At 38.7% G+C, this 23,600-nt stretch overlaps 1 protein-coding gene across 4 annotated transcripts in view; it reads left to right on the forward strand.

The window, feature by feature from the left end:
• LOC126297705 (protein unc-79 homolog) overlaps positions 1-23,600 on the forward strand; it is an 810,295-nt gene that overhangs the window by 712,871 nt on the left and 73,824 nt on the right. For all 4 annotated transcript variants that reach the window (XM_049988834.1, XM_049988837.1, XM_049988836.1 and 1 more), the window contains one exon: positions 254-429. In XM_049988834.1, the coding sequence (XP_049844791.1) occupies positions 254-429 (176 nt within the window). The remainder of the gene's footprint in view (positions 1-253; positions 430-23,600) is intronic.

Genomic DNA, 23,600 nt, shown 5'->3' on the forward strand with positions numbered 1-23,600 from the left:
AAAGCAATGAAAGGACTTACTGAGGAATGCATGTACTCAAATAACGTCTGTGCGGGGACTTAGGACTTCAGCGTACATGTTCTAAAGATGCCTTCAATAGGGGAGCCCAGTGTACTTTCATCACAAATAAGTGGAAGACTCAGTAATAAGATATCATGTGAGCATTTGATGTGTTCCCCGTATTAACATTGCTATAGTTTGTCCTCATATCTATGTATGTCCAGTAAAAATAAATATATATATTGTGTTCCAGAGCTACTGTAAAGGTATGGCAGCTGGACTGAATGAAGATACACTTGGTGGCGTACTGAAGAGTGGAATTGCACAATTCCTTGCCTTAGAAATCACAAGAGGAAACAGCAGAGACAGCAGAGCAGTGTCAAGATACTTGCCTTGGCTCTACAATGCACCTTCAGCTCTGCAACAAGGGTGTGTAATGCTGACTTGTTTGAAGGACTTCCGTTTCACATTTTTTTCTGTTTGCAGTACTGATATTTGCAGTAGAAGCTATCTCATTTATTGTACTTAGTCTGTGATCATTGTCTTTCATGCTGTTGGAGCATTTTACAAAATAAATCATCACTACAAACCATAGAAATGCAAGTGATGAACTAAATCCATGCCTCATTATTACTGAAAACTGCATAAATAAGAGTCCAGTGCAGTGAGAGTGAGTTGAATAATTTATGACCTAATTAAAAAAATAGTTCTCCTTCCAGTTAGTAAAAAAATGTGAACATTTTCCAGTTCTTCAAATCCCACAAAATAATATTTTTTGTGTATATGCTGCTGGCTCTTAAAATTGTAACATCAAATTTCCATGAAATGTGCTGCTGTGTTTTAGTCAATTGGCACAAAGTAGGTAGGAGTAACACTTGTAAATTCTGTATATAAATTAATATTATGCAACCCGTTTTTCATTTATAAATCGCATTTGAATGTTAATTGTTTGTGAGAAGATCATGTTATGACATGTAATGGGGGGAAATGTCTACCAGCCCATGTTAGAATTCAATAGCAGCGGAACTGTGACCTACTGAGACTGCAACTGATCATTCTGCAGTATTAGCACTCACATTAATTGACATATGATACGCTGCCATGCAGGATCTCAATGGCTATGCATGATTAGTGCCCAATAGGACAGACATATTGATCCTCCACCTGTGCAGCATTGTGCTGCCACATCAGATAACTTGAGCCTTGTTTGCAGTAGGAGAAGTATCCACATGGACAGCACCACAGACTATCAGCATGGTGTCCATCCTTGTGGCTTCTCTTAACACAGTAGCAGAGACAGGCATGATAAAAAGTATAGTGCACCCAATAAAAGCACTGGAAACAAGAGTGGTACTCTGTGATCTTTTCAAATGAGTCACAATTTTGCTTGTACTATCCCAGTTCACATATATGAGTATGTGTGGATGTTCTGAGGAGAACAGATGTTGCCACATTTGCATTTGTCATCATCACACGCCCACCACCTAGTGTGATGTTATGGGGTGCCACTGGGTACACTGCAGTATTACCTCTTATTCATATAGTCAGTAATAATGGTTAGCAATCATTACATCTCTGATGCATTAAGGCCAGCAGATGTACCATGTTTTCAAGGTCTCCATGATATTGCCTTTCAACAAGATAATTCTTATACCAACTTACCACAATACAAAAGAGTTCAACTGGTGCCCCCCTGCTAACTGTGTTCTACGAAACTACACTCCTGGAAATGGAAAAAAGAACACATTGACACCGGTGTGTCAGACCCACCATACTTGCTCCAGACACTGCGAGAGGGCTGTACAAGCAATGATCACACGCACGGCACAGCGGACACACCAGGAACCGCGGTGTTGGCCGTCGAATGGCGCTAGCTGCGCAGCATTTGTGCACCGCCGCCATCAGTGTCAGCCAGTTTGCCATGGAATACGGAGCTCCATCGCAGTCTTTAACACTGGTAGCATGCCACGACAACGTGGACGTGAACCGTATGTGCAGTTGACGGACTTTGAGCGAGGGCATATAGTGGGCATGCGGGAGGCCGGGTGGACGTACCGCCGAATTGCTCAACACGTGGGGCGTGAGGTCTCCACAGTACATCGATGTTGTCGCCAGTGGTCGGCGGAAGGTGCACGTGCCCGTCAACCTGCGACCAGACCGCAGCAACGCACCGATGCACGCCAACACCGTAGGATCCTACGCAGTGCCGTAGGGGACCGCACCGCCACTTCCCAGCAAATTAGGGACACTGTTGCTCCTGGGGTATCGGCGAGGACCATTCGCAACCGTCTCCATGAGGCTGAGCTACGGTCCCGCACACCGTTAGGCCGTCTTCCACTAATGCCCCAACATCGTGCAGCCCGCCTCCAGTGGTGTCGCGAAAGGCGTGAATGGAGGGACGAATGGTGACGTGTCGTCTTCAGCGATGAGAGTCACTTCTGCCATGGTGCCAATGATGGTCGTATGCGTGTTTGGCGCCGTGCAGGTGAGCGCCACAATCAGGACTGCATATGACCGAGGCACACAGGGCCAACACCCGGCATCATGGTGTGGGGAGCGATCTCCTACACTGTCCGTACACCTCTGGTGATCGTCGAGGGGACACTGAATAGTGCACGGTACATCCAAACCGTCATCGAACCCATCGTTCTACCATTCCTAGACCGGCAACGGAACTTGCTGTTCCAACAGGACAATGCACGTACGTATGTATCCCGTGCCACCCAACGTGCTCTAGAAGGTGTAAGTCAACTACCCTGGCCAGCAAGATCTCCGGATCTGTCCCCCATTGAGCATGTTTGGAACTGGATGAAGCGTCGTCTCACGCGGTCTGCACGTCCAGCACGAACGCTGGTCCAACTGAGGCGCCAGGTGGAAATGGCATGGCAAGCCGTTCCACAGGACTACATCCAGCATCTCTACGATCGTCTCCATGGGAGAATAGCAGCCTGCATTGCTGCGAAAGGTGGATATACACTGTACTACTGCCGACATTGTGCATGCTCTGTCGCCTGTGTCTATGTGCCTGTGGTTCTGTCAGTGTGATCATGTGATGTATCTGACCCAAGGAATGTGTCAATAAAGTTTCCCCTTCCTGGGACAATGAATTCACGGTGTTCTTATTTCAATTTCCAGGAGTGTATAAGCCAATGAAAATATTTGGTCATAGGCTGCAAAAGGCTGGAGCACCTCAGCTTCTCAGCCAGCACTGTGAACTAAATTTTGCACCATATATGACTCCAAAGCAACTATGAATTTAGTCATGTTCTTAGTCCTATACTGTATATGCACAATAAATGAAATTTTATTATTTGCTGTCCGTCCTGGTGTTTCACTTATGATAGGAAGTTGTGTAATAAAAACAACTTTTAACAGCAACTTTCATATTATCAGTAATGCCATTAATTATCAAATATGGTATAAAGGCCATGCAAAACTATGGTTTTCACATGCCATTCAAAAACATTTCTTTTCAATCCATTAGGTAGTAACGAATGTTGTTCCTATAAATTTATGGCCAACAAAAAAGTGTTTTGTTATAAATGAGTATATTCTTATGAACAAACATATTCAATCTATAAATGCCCACAAATTGTACATTAGATCAGCATTTTTGTGTGAAGATTTTGCAGCATCACCTTTGGATAAGACAGATTTTGAAGGTATTTACATTACTCCAAACACTGCCAGAGTGTTGAATTTATTACTTGATGTATTTCCTAAATGTTTAATTCCACTTTTTATAGGTGAGACATCTTAACACATTATTTTAGTTCAGGGTTTTTGCACACCTCCTGTGTCACACTCTGAGATACTTTCCATAAGGCTTTATAAGTTTATTTTGCAAACAGGGACTCTGACATGCCTATATTTATGACTGGGCCTAATTTCCTCCAGCCATCCATAGCAAAATGAACAAGATTTTATTTATTGCTAAAATTTCTACAAAACCCATGACAGTGAAAGTGCTTTTGTCTTTGACTTTGACACTATAATTACACTCTCTTGTAGCAAAGATTTCTATGGCATCAGCTGTTTTTTTGTTAATTTCTGAATATGTAAAATGACCATGGTGTTTGCTTAACATAAGTTATAGCTGTTAAGGTGTTCAGTATATACTACAAGTTATATTTCAGTACACGGAGACAAGAGTTTAAATTAAAAATATACAAATTATATAACCTTTATTGTTTCATTGACCGATTAAGTCACTGCACTTAATCTTAGAAAGAGTATCAACCTATGTTTTATCATCAGCTTCAGTTTAGTTTGCATATCTGTCTGTTACAATAGTTCCATTATCAGTAGTTGCTCAGAAGCCATTTCTTTTCTGGCTTACACAATATTAATCAAAACTGTTGATATCTACATTTTTTATTAAATGATTCCATAAACAATGCTTACTTTCCACTTTTTCTTATTGGCAAGGTGCATGTCCAAGCATAAGTAAAGCTATCATCAACTAAAAGATTTATTCAAACACTGCACTGCATTACTAGACATGATACTATTAGAGGAAGCATGGTCTTACATTCCTCCAACCTTTTGGCTCACTTACTTAGCCCGTAATACGGGGACCCATAGTATAAAATGGACTACTAACCACAATGAAATATAGCATTATTCACATTTTTAATTCATTGACAGAGGTGGAAGAACTGATTAGCGATAGAAAAACTTCCAAGACCAACAAATAGTTGAAGCACGCCTCTCTTTATTTGTACTCTGGCACTTACCTACATAGTAACCAAGCCACGCTAAGCAATGACACCACATACAAGGTGTTAGTGGTATAAGTGCAGATATTTCTGTTGATGTCTGAGGACAGTGTACTGAATGACATTACATTAGTATTTGCTTCATCTTCAGACCAATAGGTATAGCTGTTATAAATAGTATGTTTTTAGGTTGGTTAGTACGTCAAAAGCTTCCACAGAGCAAAACATTTAGAAACTAAAAAATTTTGTGTAGAGCAACATATGGAAGCATGTGCCACTGAACTAAAACTAAATGATGGCACTTTCATAATTGTAACAGTGTATAGGTCCCCCTCTGGGAATTTCCAGCTACTTCTAGAAAACTTGGATGCTTTGTTGTGCTATCTGTCAGACAGGGGGAAGCAAATTATCATTTGTGGGGATTTCAATGTTGATTCCCTGATAGAGTGTGATAGGAAGAATGACCTTGTAGTATTACTCAGTTCTTTCAATTTGAGCTCTGTCATTGATTTTCCTACTCGGATAACAAATCAGAATTTCAAAGCAGTGCATTCAATTAACAATATAAATACTGCAAACTTTAGGGAAAGACTAAAGGAGCTAGACTGGGATGAAGTGTATACGGAACCCGATGCAAACTTGAAATATAACTTATTTCACGATACATTTTTAAGGGTATTTGAAAATTGTTTTCCCAAGAAAACAGTGAAACATAATTCCAAGAAAACATATAAAAACCTTGGCTAACTAAAGGAATAAGAATATCTTGCAACCGTAAAAGAGAACTGTATCTAACAACAAGAGGGAGTACTGACCCCGAAATTGTTCAATATTATAAAAACTATTGTGCGGTACTAAGAAAAGTTATTAAAAAGTCCAGAAGCATGTGTATCATGTCTGAGATCAGTAACTCTGATAATAAAATTAAAGCAATTTGGAATATTATTGAAAGGGAAACTGGGCAACCAAGAGCACAGGAAGACTTTAGTGCCATAAAACTGAATGACAAGTGTACTAACAAACAATCTGAAATTGGAAATATTTTCAATAATCATTTTTTAAATGTTGTGGAGAAAGTAGGATGTAGATCTTCACTAGAAGAGGCAAGACTTCTAATAGAAGAGGCCATATCTGTGCAGTTTGAAACAACTGTATTTCCACGAACATCTCCCTCTGAAATCAGTAAAATAATAAACTCACTGAAAAGTAAAAGCTCTTACGGAATTGATGGCATTTCCAACAAGATACTTAAAGCTTGTTCCCCACAGATAAGTAGGATTCTCAGCCACGTATGTAATACCTCTTTGGAGCAGGGTGTTTTCCCCGATAGACTGAAATATGCCATTGTAAAACCGTTGCATAAAAAGGGGGATACGTCGGATGTCAACAACTATCGCCCAATCTCTCTTCTGACAGTTCTATCAAAAATTTTTGAGAAAGTAATGTATTCAAGAGTAGCCTCCCATATATGTAAAAATAAAGTACTAACAAAATGTCAGTTTGGTTTTCAGAAAGGCTTTTCAACAGAAAATGCTATATACACTTTCACTGATCAAATATTAAATGCTCTGAATAACCGGACATCACCCATTGGTATTTTTTGTGATCTCTCAAAGGCCTTTGTGTAAATCATGGAATTCTTTTAGATAAGCTAAATCATTATGGTTTGAGGGGGCAGTGCACAAATGGTTTAATTCATACTTAACTGGAAGAATGCAGAAAGTTGAAATAAGTGGTTCATGTAATGTTAATACAACAGCTGATTCCTCAAACTGGGGGGCTATCAAGCACAGGGTCCCACAAGGTTCGGTCTTAGGTCCTTTACTGTTCTTGATATACATTAATGACTTACCATTCCATATTGATGAAGATGCAAAGTTAGTTCTTTTTGCTGATGATACAAGTATAGTTATAACATTCAAAAACCAAGAACTAAGTGATGTAATTGTAAATGATGTTTTTCACAAAATTATTAAGTGGTTCTCAGCAAACGGACTCTCTTTAAATTTTGATAAAACACAGTATATACAGTTCCGTACAGTAAATGGCACAACTCCAGTAATAAATATAGACTTTGAACAGAAGTCTGTAGCTAAGGTAGAATTTTCAAAATTTTTAGGTGTGTCCATTGATGAGAGGTTAAACTGGAAGCAACACATTGATGGTCTGCTGAAACGTCTGAGTTCGGCTACATATGCTAGTAGGGTTATTGCAAATTTTGGTGATAAGAATCTCAGTAAATTAGCTTACTATGCCTACTTTCATTCACTGCTTTCGTATGGTATCATATTCTGGGGTAATTCATCGTTGAGTAGAAAAGTATTCACTGCTCAGCAACGTGTAATCAGAATAATTGCTGGAGCCCACCCACGGTCATCTTGCAGACATCTATTTAAGGATCTAGGGATCCTCACAGTAACCTCACAGTATATATATTCACTTATGAAATTTGTTCTTAATAGTCCAGCCTAGTTCAAAAGTAATAGCAGTGTGCATAGCTATAACACCAGGAGAAAGGATGATCTTCACTATGCAGGGTTAAATCTGACTTTGGCACAGTAGGGGGTAAATTATGCTGCCACAAAAGTCTTTGGTCACCTACCAAACAGCATCAAAAGCCTGACAGATAGTCAACCAACATTTAAAAATAAATTAAAAGAATTTCTAGATGACAACTCCTTCTACTCATTGGCTGAATTTTTAGATATAAATTAAGGGAGGGGAAAAAAACTAACTTAAGCATTAGTGTCATGCAATATTTTGTGTAATGTAATATCTTGTACAGACATGTTTCATTAACCTGACACATACCACATCATTACGAAGTGTCGAATTCATGATCTATGGAACAAGTATTAATCTAATCTAATCTAATCTTACAAGTATGGACATGTGGAGCAAAACAAATAGTCTATACTGACAGGTGCAATCCACTTCATGGTGCAGTTACAACCGTTCAGTAAACATTTGATGTGTTTGTGGGAAGACTGTTAAACACAGATAGAAAACAACTAACACCGAAGTGGGTATAAGTTAAGGTAACAGTGACAACAATATCTGTAACACTCTGGATATATTTTCCAGGAACCTTATAATGATATTTATTACAATCCTCAGTTTTATGTCCTGGCAGGTAAATATTTTTCAGTATCCATGGCAGGGAATCCATACCCTGTGTAAAATAGGTTCTCATGTATGTGGCTGGATGTGTGGGAACTGCAGCAATTGAAAGGTAGCACCAAAGACCAGTGTGTATGTGTGTACCAACTCCTGCCCCCTCCCCACCCCCACACTGCCCACAAAGCATATAATGTGTTTCTGTTTCTATTCTTACACAACTTTCTTTTTCAGTGTTAGGTGAATGACACTTTTGTGGTGTGATCTCTTGGTCCAGTGAAATAACATTTTTTTATTTTTATTTTTTTTATTTCATGAACAAATGAATTACCTTCATCTGAATAACTCCACTCATATTGACTTGCACACACCTTCCATTGTACTCACAAGGTACATTTTGTGACAATCACTCATTAACACTAGAAATTCTAGACCTTGGTGACATACAAATTAATGGTTCAGTTGTCAGGATTGTGTACGGCTCTTTTTACCTGAGTGTTTTGGGTTCAGTGGGCTTGTGAGGGCTACAGGAATCCACTGGAGGAGTAAGATAACTGCAGAAAGATGTATGGTGTTCGTGAAAACTCTATATTGTTCTAACATACCTAGAGCAGCTACAGGTGTGCACCCTCATCATGTGGAACATCCTAGTCTCAACCCACAGAGTCCACCTTCTATGGGCAAGGTCAGGTGTTGATCTCACAGGCCTCAGCAGTGAAGCATTGTCATGAAGATGACAATAGCTGCTACTCTCAGCCCAGCCCAAGTGGATAGCAACCTTCCATGGTAAACATTCTTCTACAGTACTGTGTCAGGTACAGGTGTGGCAATCATTGTTCTTATGCTGCCCGTGGGGTGCCTGAGATCTGTCCAGCCGCTGCAAGTGACACAGGCATAGTTGTCTGGCATCTGGCTAGTGGTGTCTCACTGATGGCATCTGGCTGATGGCATCTGACACTGGCAGCTGCCAAGTGGATCAGTACCTGGGAGGGCCTCAGTTTGGCACTCAGCCCATCAATTGTGCAGCTGGACCCACTGGCAGGTAGTTCGGTCACGATTATGGTAGAACAGTAGCAAGCTCCTGATGGAAGTCAACACTGTGACATGGCTTACTAATTTGTTCTGGTGAGCTTCTCAGTCCGATAGTTAGTATTTATATGCACCAGAGTGGGTTTGCTGTGATGTTTCTGCCGCTTATGTCACATACACCACATGCCGAAGTGTCCCCGGTTTAAATAAATAGCCAGGCACTTGCTGGCAGGCAGGTGGTGGCACCTAGTTATGGCATGCCATAATTCAGTACCATCATGTGTCCTTTTTATGGCATCAATCCCTCTTGCCTAGGCACATGCCATTACACTCTCCTCTCTTCAAAGAATTTTGCTCCCCAGATTTTCTCTGCCGCTGTACCTGGAACTACTTAATGCTTTACATTTCATTAACAGCTCATTCAGTTATTGTTTGGTTCCCATTAATTTTAGAGATCCCTTTTGTAGCTCTTCAATGGCTAATATGATACATGGATACATTTCAAAACTTTCCACAGTCACAGGCTGCTCCTGGAAATTAGCTCCGGCCAGAGTAGCCGAGTGGTTCTAGGCCCTTCAGTCTGGAAATGTGCGACCGCTATGGTCGCAGGTTCAAATCCTGCCTCGGGCATGGATGTGTGTGATGTCCTTAGGTTAGTTAGGTTTAAGTAGTTCTAAGTTCTAGGGGACTGATGCCACAGATGTTAAGTTCTGTAGTGCTCAGAGCCATTTGAATCATTTGATGTGGCCAAGCGCTTCTAGGCGCTTCAGTCTGGAAATGCGCGACCGCTACGTTCGCAGGTTCAAATCCTGCCTCTGGCATGGATATGTGTGATGTCCTTAGGTTAGTTACATTTAAGTAGTTCTAAGGTCTAGGGGACTGATGACCTCTGATTTTAAGTCTTATAGTGCTCAGAGCCATTTGAACCTTTTTTTTTTTTTTTTTTTTTTTTGGAAATTAGCACTAGTCTAGTAAATATCAGGATAGCTGAGATGTGTTATCATGCTTTGACTTTATTTGTTACATACATGCTTAAGTCCACTTTTTAGTTTTTCACTCACTGCTTCCTCTCACTCTCTCCAAGGCATGTCACTAAGGAGTGCATAACACACAGTGTAAGACTTTGACAATTCTGTTAGGCAGTGGTGTCAAACTATCTCATATGGATTAGGTTTTTGGATTTGCAGCAGGAATCCTACCACAGCTATTTCCAATTGACTTCCATAACATTTCATAACTATTTACTTAATCTTTCCTGTAAATTATCCTCCCCAATTCCATATCTAGCTTCATTTATGAATCATTCATCTTCATCAACTTAGCCATCCTACGTAACACATTATCTTAACAGCTTACTATGCCTTAGAGCCACATCATGAAAAAGCACAAAGACCTGGCAAGAAGATCTTGACATAAATTATATATATAAAAAGGAATCCATGATATAGTAACTGCAGCCACATTTTGAATTATAATGTCTAGAGAACTGTCAATTAAATCCCAAAACTTCTCCTGCCATTCCTGGGAGTCTGGTTTGGCATACTATATTTCATGAGATTTGTGATACCACTCCTATATTTATGCAACCACTGATACTGTGCCAGCTACAACCTGTGCCACTTAATTCAACTCCTCTTACTCAAAAATTATTTTCTACTCATCATATTTCTCTGAAATCTGGTACATTCTTCCATTATTACTGATTCCGACAGTTATTTTAGGTAGAATTTCTTCTATCATGCCAATTTAATTTCAAGGGCCTACAAGCAGTATAATGACGATGTCATGGCCAATGGCCTAAGCAATATCTCAGTGCCCTACTTCACTGTTTTAAGTATGATGTTGCATGGGAAAAAAATATTATTATTCTGCCTATGAAATCATCCACAACAGACTTGGGTTTCATAAAGTTTGTGCAAGATGGGTCCCAAAACAACTCACACAGTTGCATAAACAAATGCACTTAGGCAACTGCAAAAAACATTTGGATCTCTATGGTAATGAAGGGGACAATTTCTTAGAGAGGATAATTACTGGTGACGAAAGATGGATCCATCATTATGAGCCGGAGAGTAAACGGGAGAGTATGGAATGGAAACATCCAAATTTGCCATGCAAGAAAAAGTTCAAGACCAAACTGTCCACAGGAAAACTGATGCTTGCAATTTTTGGGGTGGATAAGGTCCAGTACTGGAAAACTATGGGGAAAGGGGCACAATACTAAACAGTGTACATTACAGTGAGATATTTACTGTCAGGCTAAAGCCTGCAATTCGAAGCGAATGCCAAGGATTTCTGTCAAAAGGTGTTGTGTTGTTGCACAGCAATGCCCATCTACATACTGCTGCCCACACTGCTGAAACACCCCAGAAACTTAAATTTGAAGTACTGGATTATCCTCCATATAGTCCCAATCTTGCCTCTTCTGGCTATCACTTGTTTGGTCCACTCAAACAGGCATTAAGGGGCCATCTGTTTGCCTGGGACAAAGCAGTGAAAGAAGAACAATGGGCCAAATGCACTGAAACACAAGGAGACTATGTTGAAAAATGATGTTCTTGTAAGTTTCCTATTTGATTACAATAAAAATTTATAACTACTTTGTGGATAATAATTGACTTACCCTTTTATCTACTAGTTTAGGCCTTTGAAAGACTCCTGAACATATACTTACATGACAGCAATATTTACAAGAAGTTACACCTTCTATCCCATACTGCTTACATTTACCTAAGCTTCCATAGTATCAATATGCCACTTCATCTGAACTATTACTGCTGTAATGCCCTCTTTGGTGGCATGTCCAACATATCATGTCATGTGACTCAGTGCATGGAGATACATAAACTGGCAGGCATTCATACAACTGGTTTCATTGGTTCCTTCCTTGGGCCCTTCCCAGGTACCACAACCAAATTTATTCATGACATAATCAAACAGGACAACAGGAAGAGGTCAAATCCAGGGACAATAAACACAAGGAACTAACAAGTGGTTATAGATGCATATGCTGCAACTTATTCTTGACTGGATTAGTGATGATTAAACTTTCATTGATCCCCTTTCTGGCACTGAAATGAAGTGGCCCTGTAGGTAATTGCTGTTAAAGAGATGCAGATGAGTTATTCTTCAGATTATAGAGATGGTATTCAGCTCTCCCACTTAGGCATTTGTGAAAATTATTTCTTGTTCCAACAAGCTTACAGCATTTTCAGGTGTGCATCCTCATCATGTGGTGCACCATGGTCTTGATCTATGTTGTACCGGGTGATCAAAAAGTCAGTATAAATTTGAAAACTGAATAAATCACAGAATAATGTAGATAGAGAGGTAAAAATTGACACACATCCTTGGAATGACATGGAGTTTTATTAAAACCAAAAAAATACAAAAGTTGAAAAAATGTCTGACAGATGGCGCTTCATCTGATCAGAATAGCAATAATTAGCATAACAAAGTAAGACAAAGCAAAGATGATGTTCTTTACGGGAAATGCTCAATATGTCCACCATCATTCCTCAACAATAGCTCTAGTCGAGGAATAATGTTGTGAACAGCACTGTAAAGCATTCTGGAGTTATGGTGAGGCATTGGTGTCTAATGTTGTCTTACAGCATCCCTAAAGATGTCAGTCGATCACGATACACTTACAACTTCAGGTAACCCCTAAGCAAATAATCGCATGGACTGAGGTCTGGGGACCTGGGAGACCAAGCATGATGAAAGTGGTGGCTGAGCACACAACCATCACCAAACGACATGCGCAAGAGTTCTTTCATGCATCTAGCAATATGGGGTGGAGCACCATCCTGCATAAACATTGTACGTTCCAGCAGGTATTTATCAACCAGGCTGGGAATGATGCGATTCTGTAACATATCGGCGTACCTCTCACCCGTCATGGTAGCAGTTACAAAACCAGAATCACACATTTCCTTGAAGAGAAAAGGCCCAATAATGGTAGATGTGGTAAATCCAACCCATGCCATGACTTCCTCGTCGTGCAATGGAGTTTCCACAGCAGTTCTAGGATTTTTGGTAGCCCAAATTCTGCAGTTGTGGGTGTTGACAGACCCTCGTTAAATGAGCTTCGTCGGTCCACAACACGTTACTCAACCAATCGTCATCTTCCACCATCTTTTGAAATGCCCACACCACAAATGCCCTCTGCTTCACTAAATCACCAGGTAACAGTTCATGATGCCGATAGATTTTGTACAGATAGCATCAGAGGGTACGCCTAAGTGCCAACAAAACAGTAGTGTATGGAATGCTGGTGCGACGTTCGACTGCATGAGCACTGACTTCCCCATGCATAGACGAACCCGCTACAGTCTCCATTTCTTCCTGAACTGTCTCAGCAGCATTACACCTTGTGCTCGGTTGGCCACTACGGGTCTATCGTCTAAACAATGCGTGGCTTCAAACTTCGAAATCATTTTCACCACAGCTGCATTTGTCAATGGACCTTTACCCATTCAAATCCCCTTCCTATGGCGATAGGATTGTAATGCTGAGCTAGCACATTCCCCATTCTCATAATACAGCTTCACTAAAAGTGCCTTTTCAGGTAACGTCAACATGCTGTGACTGCTGGTGCATCTGATTCTCTCCCTCATTACAGCTCCTTCCGGTATATGTTCCACAAGTGTGGGTAGATGATGATCTCACAGACCTGAACCACAGAGACAACTGGGAAATCTGGGGAAAATGGGGGATTTTTTTCATCTGGGAGAGAGTAAGGAAAAACCCAGAAATTTTTCAGAAGTCTGCAAATTTATCATTGTTTTAATTTTCAGTTAAATTTTTGTAAGTCTGACTGGTAAAAATTGGTACTCTAACAAATAATATTACTGTATCCTACTACTGCAAAATAATACTGCACCAATAAAACATAAGTGAGAGAGAGATACCAAAATAAGACTTTAATTGCAAAGGAAATGCACCATTTACAACAACAAAACACTGCGCACACACAAGTTTCTGCCAACAGCAAAATGTGTCAGAGACCTTAGGACAAAGACTATGCAATACTTCGTAAGAACAAACTGCTTCTGATGAGTGTGACATCACAACTGTTTACATCAGATTCGGTTGAACAGTTGCCAGCGGGCTCATGTGCATGCCCAGTTCAGCCACATATGAGCTGTACAGTCTCCCGCTTCTCTGGCTACTTGAAGCCACATGCTAACTGGAAAAAAAATTTCTGGTGTTCCTGAGCTGCCAGATTCATGCATGTACAGAACAGCCTGAGTCACACTGGGGAGATGGGTAGTCTCCACATGACCCATGTTTATGTTTAGTGATTTTGCTGTTTCCTCTTTGCGTACAGCTCCCACATCAAATGAAAACGGATTTCTGTGGCTGCAAGCTATCAAAGGAATTAAAATACATTCGCATAATTACAGAAGGTGAAATATATTATTAGTTTCAGTTTTCTGATTTTATTTCCACATTTTTGGCAGTCAAACAATAATCACCTGGCAGAACAATGAAGTTATTTTTATCAAATGTTAAGAAATTTGGTTTTTATTAATCTTTGCCACTGAAGGAGTCAATTTACTTGAAACAAACCATTTCATTCCACAGTGTAGGCTAGTTCCTACTGTTTGCTGAATTTCAAGTGCAGTTTTCATCTTCTGGCACATATGGGATTTTGCCATCATAAAGAACCAAAAATGAGATAGTACAGTACTGGTACTTCGAGAAAATGTATGCCCCAAAAACCACACTGAGAAGCTTAACATCAGGTTACGGCCTACTTTACTGTGAATCAGGTCATATGAATGTGCACTTCAAGCTGAATTATGCAATTTAGTATGGTTTACAAACTCCCAGTCCTCTTGGAATATCCTCTGATATCCTGTATCTTTTGTGATGTAATATAAGATATCTTAATGCTTAATATGTACTAACATACAAGCTTCCACTGCCATTGTAGCTCCATAAGTGCGATAATGCCTACTTTCTGGCACACTCTGGCAACTGCGGAAATGAACTTATTTCTAACAGGTCTTAGGAAAATATTGCAAATGGTCATTTGAACAGCATTACTTTCAAAGTAAACTTCCTTTTACGTTTTTTTTTTTTTTTTTTTTTTTTTTTTTTTTTTTTTTTTTTTTTTGGGGGGGGGGGGGGAATGTGTGATTAATATTTTAAATAATAGAGCATTTGACTCTCATTTAAGACATAACAATTTGAGTATCAACCACTTAGAAGTATTTCAAGCCCAAAAGACCAGACATTTATGTCATTATTTTAAATTTTACTGCCACATTTGTGTGAGGTATCTTAAAGCGTAACACACACAAAAAAGACCAATATTACATGTGAAAGCTTAGCTTCTATTGTAGCTTATTAATCTTCAAATCAGTATTATATGTGAAAGTTTAGTTTTCCTTGTAGCTATGCTATGTATAGTAATTTAAACCATTAACTTTTCCTATTTGTGTGTTTGCTCTACTTAAGTGCTGTTGCAATTGACTAGCAATATCATGTCCTATGCTTTGAATATTAGCTGTCATCAGCTGGTGAGATCACATGACATGAGCTATGTTTTTTTTCTTTATTTCTTTTCTTTTCTGGGTTTCATTTTCTAAAGTGGTGTTAGGAAGATCAATGCCATTGTATAAAACATGAACCATCCAAAGAATTGATAAGTGTAAAGAGTTCCATGGGAAAGTATACTGTCATTTAACATTGAAAAAGTGTATTTTCACCCAGGAAAAATCATATTTTGTAACTGGGAAATCTGAGAAAAATCTGGGAATGTTTTTTCCTTGTCCCTGTATACACTCTGGTTATGCTTTCAGCAAGGCACAAGGCACATGGTACCTGCCCAGCTGTGGTGAGTGACTGAGGTGTAAATGTTCAGGGTGTAAGCCCCAGTCCAGCATGTGGCTTTGACCATGTAGGCTGCAGATTACTCAGCTTGCACCATAGGGTGATGGGATTTTAGTTTCTGCTAAATATGCCAGGAGTCCATCACAAGCAGAAGGTGGCTACATGGGCAGTGGACACTGTGTGGCATGGACTGGGCAATTTTTTAGGTTATAATGTCTCAGGAAAAAAAAAACAAAGATGGCTTCAGTCTCAAAGGGGACATGTTGAACACAGGAAGAACTTATATCTAGGAACTATTGGTATAACAGTTGTAAATTGTCATAGCTGTGCTGTGAAATTACTAGAGCTGCAAGCACTAATAGAAAGCAGACCAAAGCCGGAGATGAGTTCAGACATTTTTTTTATGAAGGACCTAATGGTGTTCAGAAAGGATAGGCTAAATACAGTCACTGGTGGCATGTTGGTTGCCGTTAGTACTAGTTTATCTTGTAGCAGAATTGAAGTAGATAGTTCCTGTGAGTGAGTATGGGTAAACATCATTCTCGGCAACCAGAACAAAATAATAATTTAATCCTTTTACTGACCCCTCAACTCAGATGATACAATTGCTGAAAGGTTCAAAGAAAATTTGAGTCTAATTACAAACACATACCCGACTCCTACAATTATAGTTGGTGGAGACTTCAAGTTACCATAGGTACGTTGGCGAAAATACATGCTTAAATCCAGAAATCATCTGAAATTGTGCTAAATGCATTCTCTGAAAATTATTTCAAGCAATTAGTTCATGAGCCCATTCAAATAGTAACAGTTGTGAATTCACACTTTACCTCTTAACAGCAAATAATCCTGAACTACTAACAGGCATCAAAAAAAGATACTGGGATAAGTAAACACAGTGTTGTTGTAGCCAGATCATATACCCTAACTCCCAAACACTCCAGTAGTAAATGAAAAATATATCTAATCAAAAAATGGATAAAAATTCACTTGACACCTTCTTGAGAGACAATCTCCACTTGATACAAATTAACAATGTAAGTGTAGATCAGATATGGCTTGAATTCAAAGAAGTAGTATCGACAGAAATTGAGAGATTTATACAAAATAAATTAACTAAAAATGGACCTGATCTTCCATGGCAGCCAAAACTAGTCAGGAAAATGTTGCAGAAACAACAAAAAGCATGCCAAATTCAAACAAATGCTAAATCTCCAAGATTGACAATCTTTTACAGAAGCTCAAAATTTAGCATGCACATCAATGCAAGCAAGATGCATACAATTAGTTTCGACAATGAAAACTTGTCTCAAAAACTCCAAAGATATCCTGGTCTTATGTAAAGTATACCAGTGGAAATACACAATAAATGCCTTCTCACAGGTGATAGCAAGGGAAATGCTCTTGACGACAGTGCTGCTAAATTAAAAACAGCCTTCTGAAATTCCTTCACCAATGAAGATGAAGTAAATATTCCAGAATTCGAATCTAGAATAGCTGCCAGCATAAGTAACTTAGAAGTAGATATCATCAGCGTAGTGAAGCAACTTAAATTACTTAATAAAAGGAAGCTTTCAGGTCCAGACCATATATTAATTAGGTTTCTTTCAGAGTATACTGATGCAATAGCTTCGTACTTAAGAATCATATACAACTGTTCACTTGATGAAAGATCCATACCCATAGACTGGAACATTGCTCAGGTCACACCAATATTCAAGAATGGCAATAGCAGTAATCTACTAAATTACAGGCCCATATCATTAACAGCAATATGCAGGATGATTTTGACTATACAGGGTGGTCCATTGATAGTGACCGGGCCAAACATCTCATGAAATAAGCATCAAATGAAAAAACTACAAAGAACGAAACTTGTCTAGCTTGAAGGGGGAAACCAGATGACGCTATGGTTGGCCCGATAGATGTCGCTGCCATAGGTCAAACGGATATCAATTGCATTTTATTAAATAGGAACCCCCATTTTTATTACATATTTGTGTAGTACTTAAAGAAAGATGACTGTTTTAGTTGGACCACCTTTTTCGGTTTGTGATAGGTGGCGCTATAATAGTCACAAATGTATAAGTATGTAATATCACGTAACATTCCACCAGTGAGGACAGTGTTTGCTTCGTGATACATTACCCATGTTAAAATTGACTGTTTACCAATTGCCAAAAAGGTCGATATCATCTTGATGTATGGCTATTGTGATGAAAATACCCAATGGGCTTATGCAATGTATGCTGCTTTGTATCTGGAATGACATCATCCAAGTGTCCGGACCATTTGCCAGATAGTTACGTTATTTAAGAAAATAGGAACTGTTCAGCCATATGTGAAACATCAACCACAACCTGCAACAAATGATGATGCCCAAGTAGGTGTTTTAGCTGCTGTCATGGCTAATCTGCACATCAGTAGCAGACAAATTGCACAAGAATCATGAATCTCAAAAACGTCGGTGTTGAGAATGCTACATCAACATCGATTGCACCCGTACCATATTTCTATGCACCCGGAATTGCATGGCAATGACTTTGAACGTCATGTACAGTTCTGCCACTGGGCACAAGAGAAATTACGGGACGATGACAGATTTTTTGCACACATTCTATTTAGTGACGAAGCATTATTCACCAACAGCAGTAACATAAACAGCATAATATGCGCTATTGGGCAACAGAAAATCCATTATGGCTGCTACAAGTGGAACATCAACGACCTTGGTGGGTTAATGCATGGTGCGGCATTATGGGAGGAAGGATAATTGGCCCCCATTTTATCGATGGCCATCTGAATGGTGCAATGTATGCTGATTTCCTCTTAATCTTCTACCGATGATGTTACTACAAGATGTTTCACTGCATGACAGAATGGCAATTTACTTCCAACATGATGGATATCTGGCACATAGCTCATGTGTGATTGAAGCAGTATTGAATAGCATATTTCATGACAGGTGGACTGGTTGTCGAAGCACCATATCATGGCCCGCACTTTCACCGAATCTGACGTCCCCAGATTTCTTTCTGTGGGGAAAGTTGAAGTATATTTGCTATCGTGATCCACTGACATGCGTCAGGGCATTGTCAATGCATGTGCGAACATTACGGAAGGCAAACTACTCGCTGTTGAGAGAAATGTTGTTAAACATATTGCCAAATGCATTGAGGTTGACAGACATCATTTTGAGCATTTATTGCATTAATGTGGTATTTACAGGTAATCAGACTGTAACAGCATGCGTTCTCAGAAATGGTAAGTTCACAAAGGTACATGTATCACACTGGAACAACCAAAATAAAATGTTCAAATATACCTATGTTCTGTATTTTAATTTAAAAAACCTACCTGTTACCAACTGTTCATCTAAAATTGTGAGCCATATGTTTGTACCTATTACAGCACCATCTATCACGAAGCAAAAAAGTGGTCCAACTAAAACATTCATATTTCTTTCCATGCTACACGAATATGTAATAAAAAATGGGGCCCCTTTTTTTTAAAAGATTCAGTTATTTGTTTGACCCATGGCAGCACCATCTAGCAACCCAACCATAGAGCCATCTGGTTTCCCACTTCAAGCTAGACAAGTTTTGTACTTTGTAGTTTTTTCATTTGACACTTATTTCATGACATATTTGGCCCAGTCATGATCAATGGACCATCCTGTATGTTGTGTTCAAACATTATGAATCACTTCAAAGAGAAAAATCTATTGAAACATAGTCGGCACTATGAGCTCTTTACTTATATGAAGTGCTGAATGCTGTCAACAAGGTATTTCAAATTGATCCCATATTTCCAGATTTCCAGAAGGCTTTTGATACAGTACCTCACAAGTGTCATGTAATCAAACTGCGCGCTTATGGAATATCATCTCAGTTATGTGACTGTATTTGTGATTTCCTGTCAGATGGGCGCCATTTGTAGTAATTGATGGAAGTCATTGAGTAAAACAGAAGTGATTTCTTGCTTTTCCCAAGGTAGTGTTATAGGCTCTCAGCTGTTCCATATCTATATAAATGATTTAGCAGGAAAACTGGGCAGCTGTTTAAGATTGTTTGCAGATGATGCTGTCCTTTACTGTCTAGCAAATTCTTCAGAAAATCAAAATAAATTGCAAAATTATTTAGAAAAGGTATCTGTATGGTGCAAAAATTGGCAGTTGATTCTAAATAATGAAAAGTGTGAGGTCATCCACATGAGTGCTAAAAGTAATCCATTAAATTTTGCTTACTCAATATATCTACAGACAATTAATTCAACTAAATAGCTAGGAATTACAATTATGAATAACTTAAATTGGAAAGAACATGCAGAGAATGTTGTGGTGAAGACAAACTAAAGACTGTGTTTTCTTGACAGAACACTTAGAAGATGCAACAGACTTACAAAAGAGACTGCCTACCCTATGCTTGTCTGTCCTCTTTTGGAGTACTGCTGCATGGTGTGGGAAGCTTACCAGATAGGATTAAAGGAGTACATTGAGAAAGTTCAAAGAAGGGCAGCACATTTTGTATTATTGAGAAATAGAGGAGAGAGTGTCACAGACATGATGCAGTATTTTGGATTGATATCATTAAAACAAAAGCATCTCTCATTGCGGCAGAATCTTCTCACAAAATTTCAGTCACCAACTTTCTCCTCTAAATGCAAAATATTTTGTTGACACTGACCTACATAGGGAGAAACTACCATCACAATAAAATAAAGGAAATCAGAGTTCACACAGAAATACATAGGTGTTCATTTTTTCTACAAGTTGTTGAAGAGTGGAAGAATAGAGAATTAATTGTGAAGGTGGTTTGATGAACCCTCTGTCATGCATTTAAGTGTGATTTGCAGAGTATCCGTGTAGAAGTAGATGTAGGTATAGAAGGTTGGTGTTGTTGGGTATCCAGTGGTCCAATGGCTGGGAGAGTCTTACTCACCTCTCAGCACATCAATGCTGTGGCTATACGCCCTATTGGGCAATCCTATCAGAATGATGATGGGGTAGTAGTGACCTCACAGTGGTTTTGTTGTTGTGATATTGCTGCTGCTAATGCCACATACACTGCTTGTTTAAGTGTCTCTGGTTTCGGTAACACTGACTGATGGGCAGGCAGTGGCACCCATGACCATAGCATGAGGCTGCACCAGCATATTGGTGCAAGTGTCCTTTTTATGCCACTGAATCCTCTTGTGTTGGCTCATGCAATTACATTGAATCAGATATAATGTTGACAGTTGCTTTTGGTACTTTCCACTATATTCTGTTGCTCACATTAAATTGTTTTTGATGGAGTAAAACCAAACCTGACCACAATGTAAAAAGGATTTGTCATTTGGATGATTTAATTATACCAATTTATATTTTGTTGCTGCTGTTCTTCTGGACACTGTTGACATTATAAATCAAGTTTGTATTTAATAATGAGGATTCATTTATTATCACAGTAAATGTGTGATTAAAATTTGTGCATTTTGTTGCCTAAGTACATACGAAATCTCAAGTTGGTTTCCTCCTTTTCTGTTAACTTGAAGAACAACTTCAAAGGGTGCAAGTGGAGACTGATATACTCATGAAAATTTAGAAGCCCATTACCAGTCATTATCTATTTCACAGATTTCCTGAACTAATTTGTCTGTTATTCTAGGAAAGATTAATTAAAGTCCATCTGTCCTCATTATTAGCCTTGGTTTCCTGTGACACCTCTTGTGCTATCAATGAAATTTCATTACTTAACAGTAAAGGTCTTCTTCTAACAGTTTACTTTTAATTGCATCAGTTAGTTAATTCTTCTATGTATATCATTTGAGTTCAAGTTGGTAAAAGTTTTTCCATTCAGATATCATTGTAACTGTAGTATTTTGTTTCACACAACAGACTGCACATGAGATGTAGGTGATGACTTTGACACTGAAAAGGTCTTAGGCCAGATCTTTTTGTCTATAAAGATCTTATTGTTGTATTTCTTACTACATTCCATGCAGCTTTCAGTTTCCTACTACAGGAATTATTTTAAATATTTCCCCAATCGTAATAAAGTATGTCATCTCTAATACTCTCATTGTCATCAGGCATTTACTTTTGTATCAGATGAAGGTAATGAATTTTAAATGTAGAAATTTTGGCTTGGTATCTGTACTAGATTTGGAATCTCATATTGTCAGTTGTTCATGACTTGGTGCATTGTCCATCTGAAAGGGGGCATCTCTTATGATGTGTATAATTCTCAAATGTTGTGTCACTTCTGGACAAAGACAATTTTTAAACCAGTCTGTGAACATTGTAGCTGTCATTCAAGACATCTTGTTGGACTTCATTTTTATAGAAAGAGTAGATTTGTCAATGTTCATAAACATACAATGATATTTGGAACTGTAGATAAGAAAAGGCTTGGGTCTTAAATGTCCTCTTGCACTGGTGCAGAAAAGTTTGGTATAATTGACTCCATTTGCTTTAAATCCACAAACTTATCTTTTAAAATTAATGTTTAGTAAGGCAAAGATTTTAAGCTTAAACCAATCTTACCAGTATTAAATAGTTCCTCTGGAGTGTAGTCCTGATTTGCTATAGTTTCTTTTAATGTATCTATAAATAAGCTTGTTGAAGTTCCCTCAGGAACTTGCTGCATATTTTCTGAATATTATATTGTACAATTTAGTTTGTTGTTTAAACCTATGTAGCAATCCTTATATGTGTAACATTCCTTTGTTAACAGAAGTTTCACAGTCATTTTTCTGAAATGATTATACAAAAGCTTTGCTTTTGTTCCAACAGTTACAGTAACTGCACCAATTTGTTTGTTATTATTGTCTTCTACTTATTTGTACAGAATTTCTTATAGTCTTTCAGATATAGGGTCATAGACATTTCCAGTGATCTTTCCAGAACTAGGACTGTATTTGTATACAATTGTGTATGGCAGAGCAGTCCTACTCATACTTCAGGACTACAAGAAGAAGCACTGTTTCATAATGCTTCACATTGTGTTATCCAAGCATTCTCTCTCTCATTGAACAATCACACAGAGCCCGTTGTAAAAGTAGGAACATTTATCTGTAGACATATAAGAATAAAAAAAATTCACTAATATGCGTCACCTTACTTTTTTTTGACATGCATGGAGAACAGGAGTTACTAAATGCATCATACAGAATGAGTGGAAGAAAATGGAAGAAATTAATTGGTCCTTAAAATTCAAAATCATGTTAAGCATTTCATAAAATAAATCGTCATTTATGTTCTCACAGCCTTCTGAGGTGCCATGCCTGAATAAAATCTTCTTGGTTTGCAAGCTGCAACACGTGAGCTTTTGATAGCTGTATTTACCATTGTCATCAAGAGTAAAAGCCACTGATTGCTGGAGCTGGCATGGTGCTTTGCATATAATGGTGTGACTGCAGCATCTGGAACCTCTCAGAGAGGCTAAAGTGATGCATGCATGGAAAGACAAGTTGAGCAACTCCTAGTAGCTTTGGTCCACCATGGACACCGTGACATGCATGGAAAGACAAGTGGAGCAACTCCTAGTAGCTTTGGTCCACCATGAACACAGTGACATCAAGTGGCACAAGGGCCTGGCACCCCAACTGAAGAAGATTAGATGTACTTTTCATTCCATTTGATCCATAGTGAGGTTTTCCTCTGGGATGTGTAACATGTCAGAAAACAAGAATACACAATAAAAATTTACAAAATAAGAACAAATATGTACCTTCTATAGATCCCAAATGAAATTGCACTTATAGATTTGGAATCAGTCAAAAAAACTATTATAAATCTTGAGCCTATTTACATTTAAAAGGATATATAACTTTTCACCAAATATTAAATGTTCAATACACTTAGTTGCATGTGATAATTCTTAGGCTGTTGGAGCAATATAGCATCAAATA

Source organism: Schistocerca gregaria, chromosome X (genome assembly GCF_023897955.1).
Source record: "Schistocerca gregaria isolate iqSchGreg1 chromosome X, iqSchGreg1.2, whole genome shotgun sequence".
Lineage (NCBI taxonomy): Eukaryota > Metazoa > Arthropoda > Insecta > Orthoptera > Acrididae > Schistocerca > Schistocerca gregaria.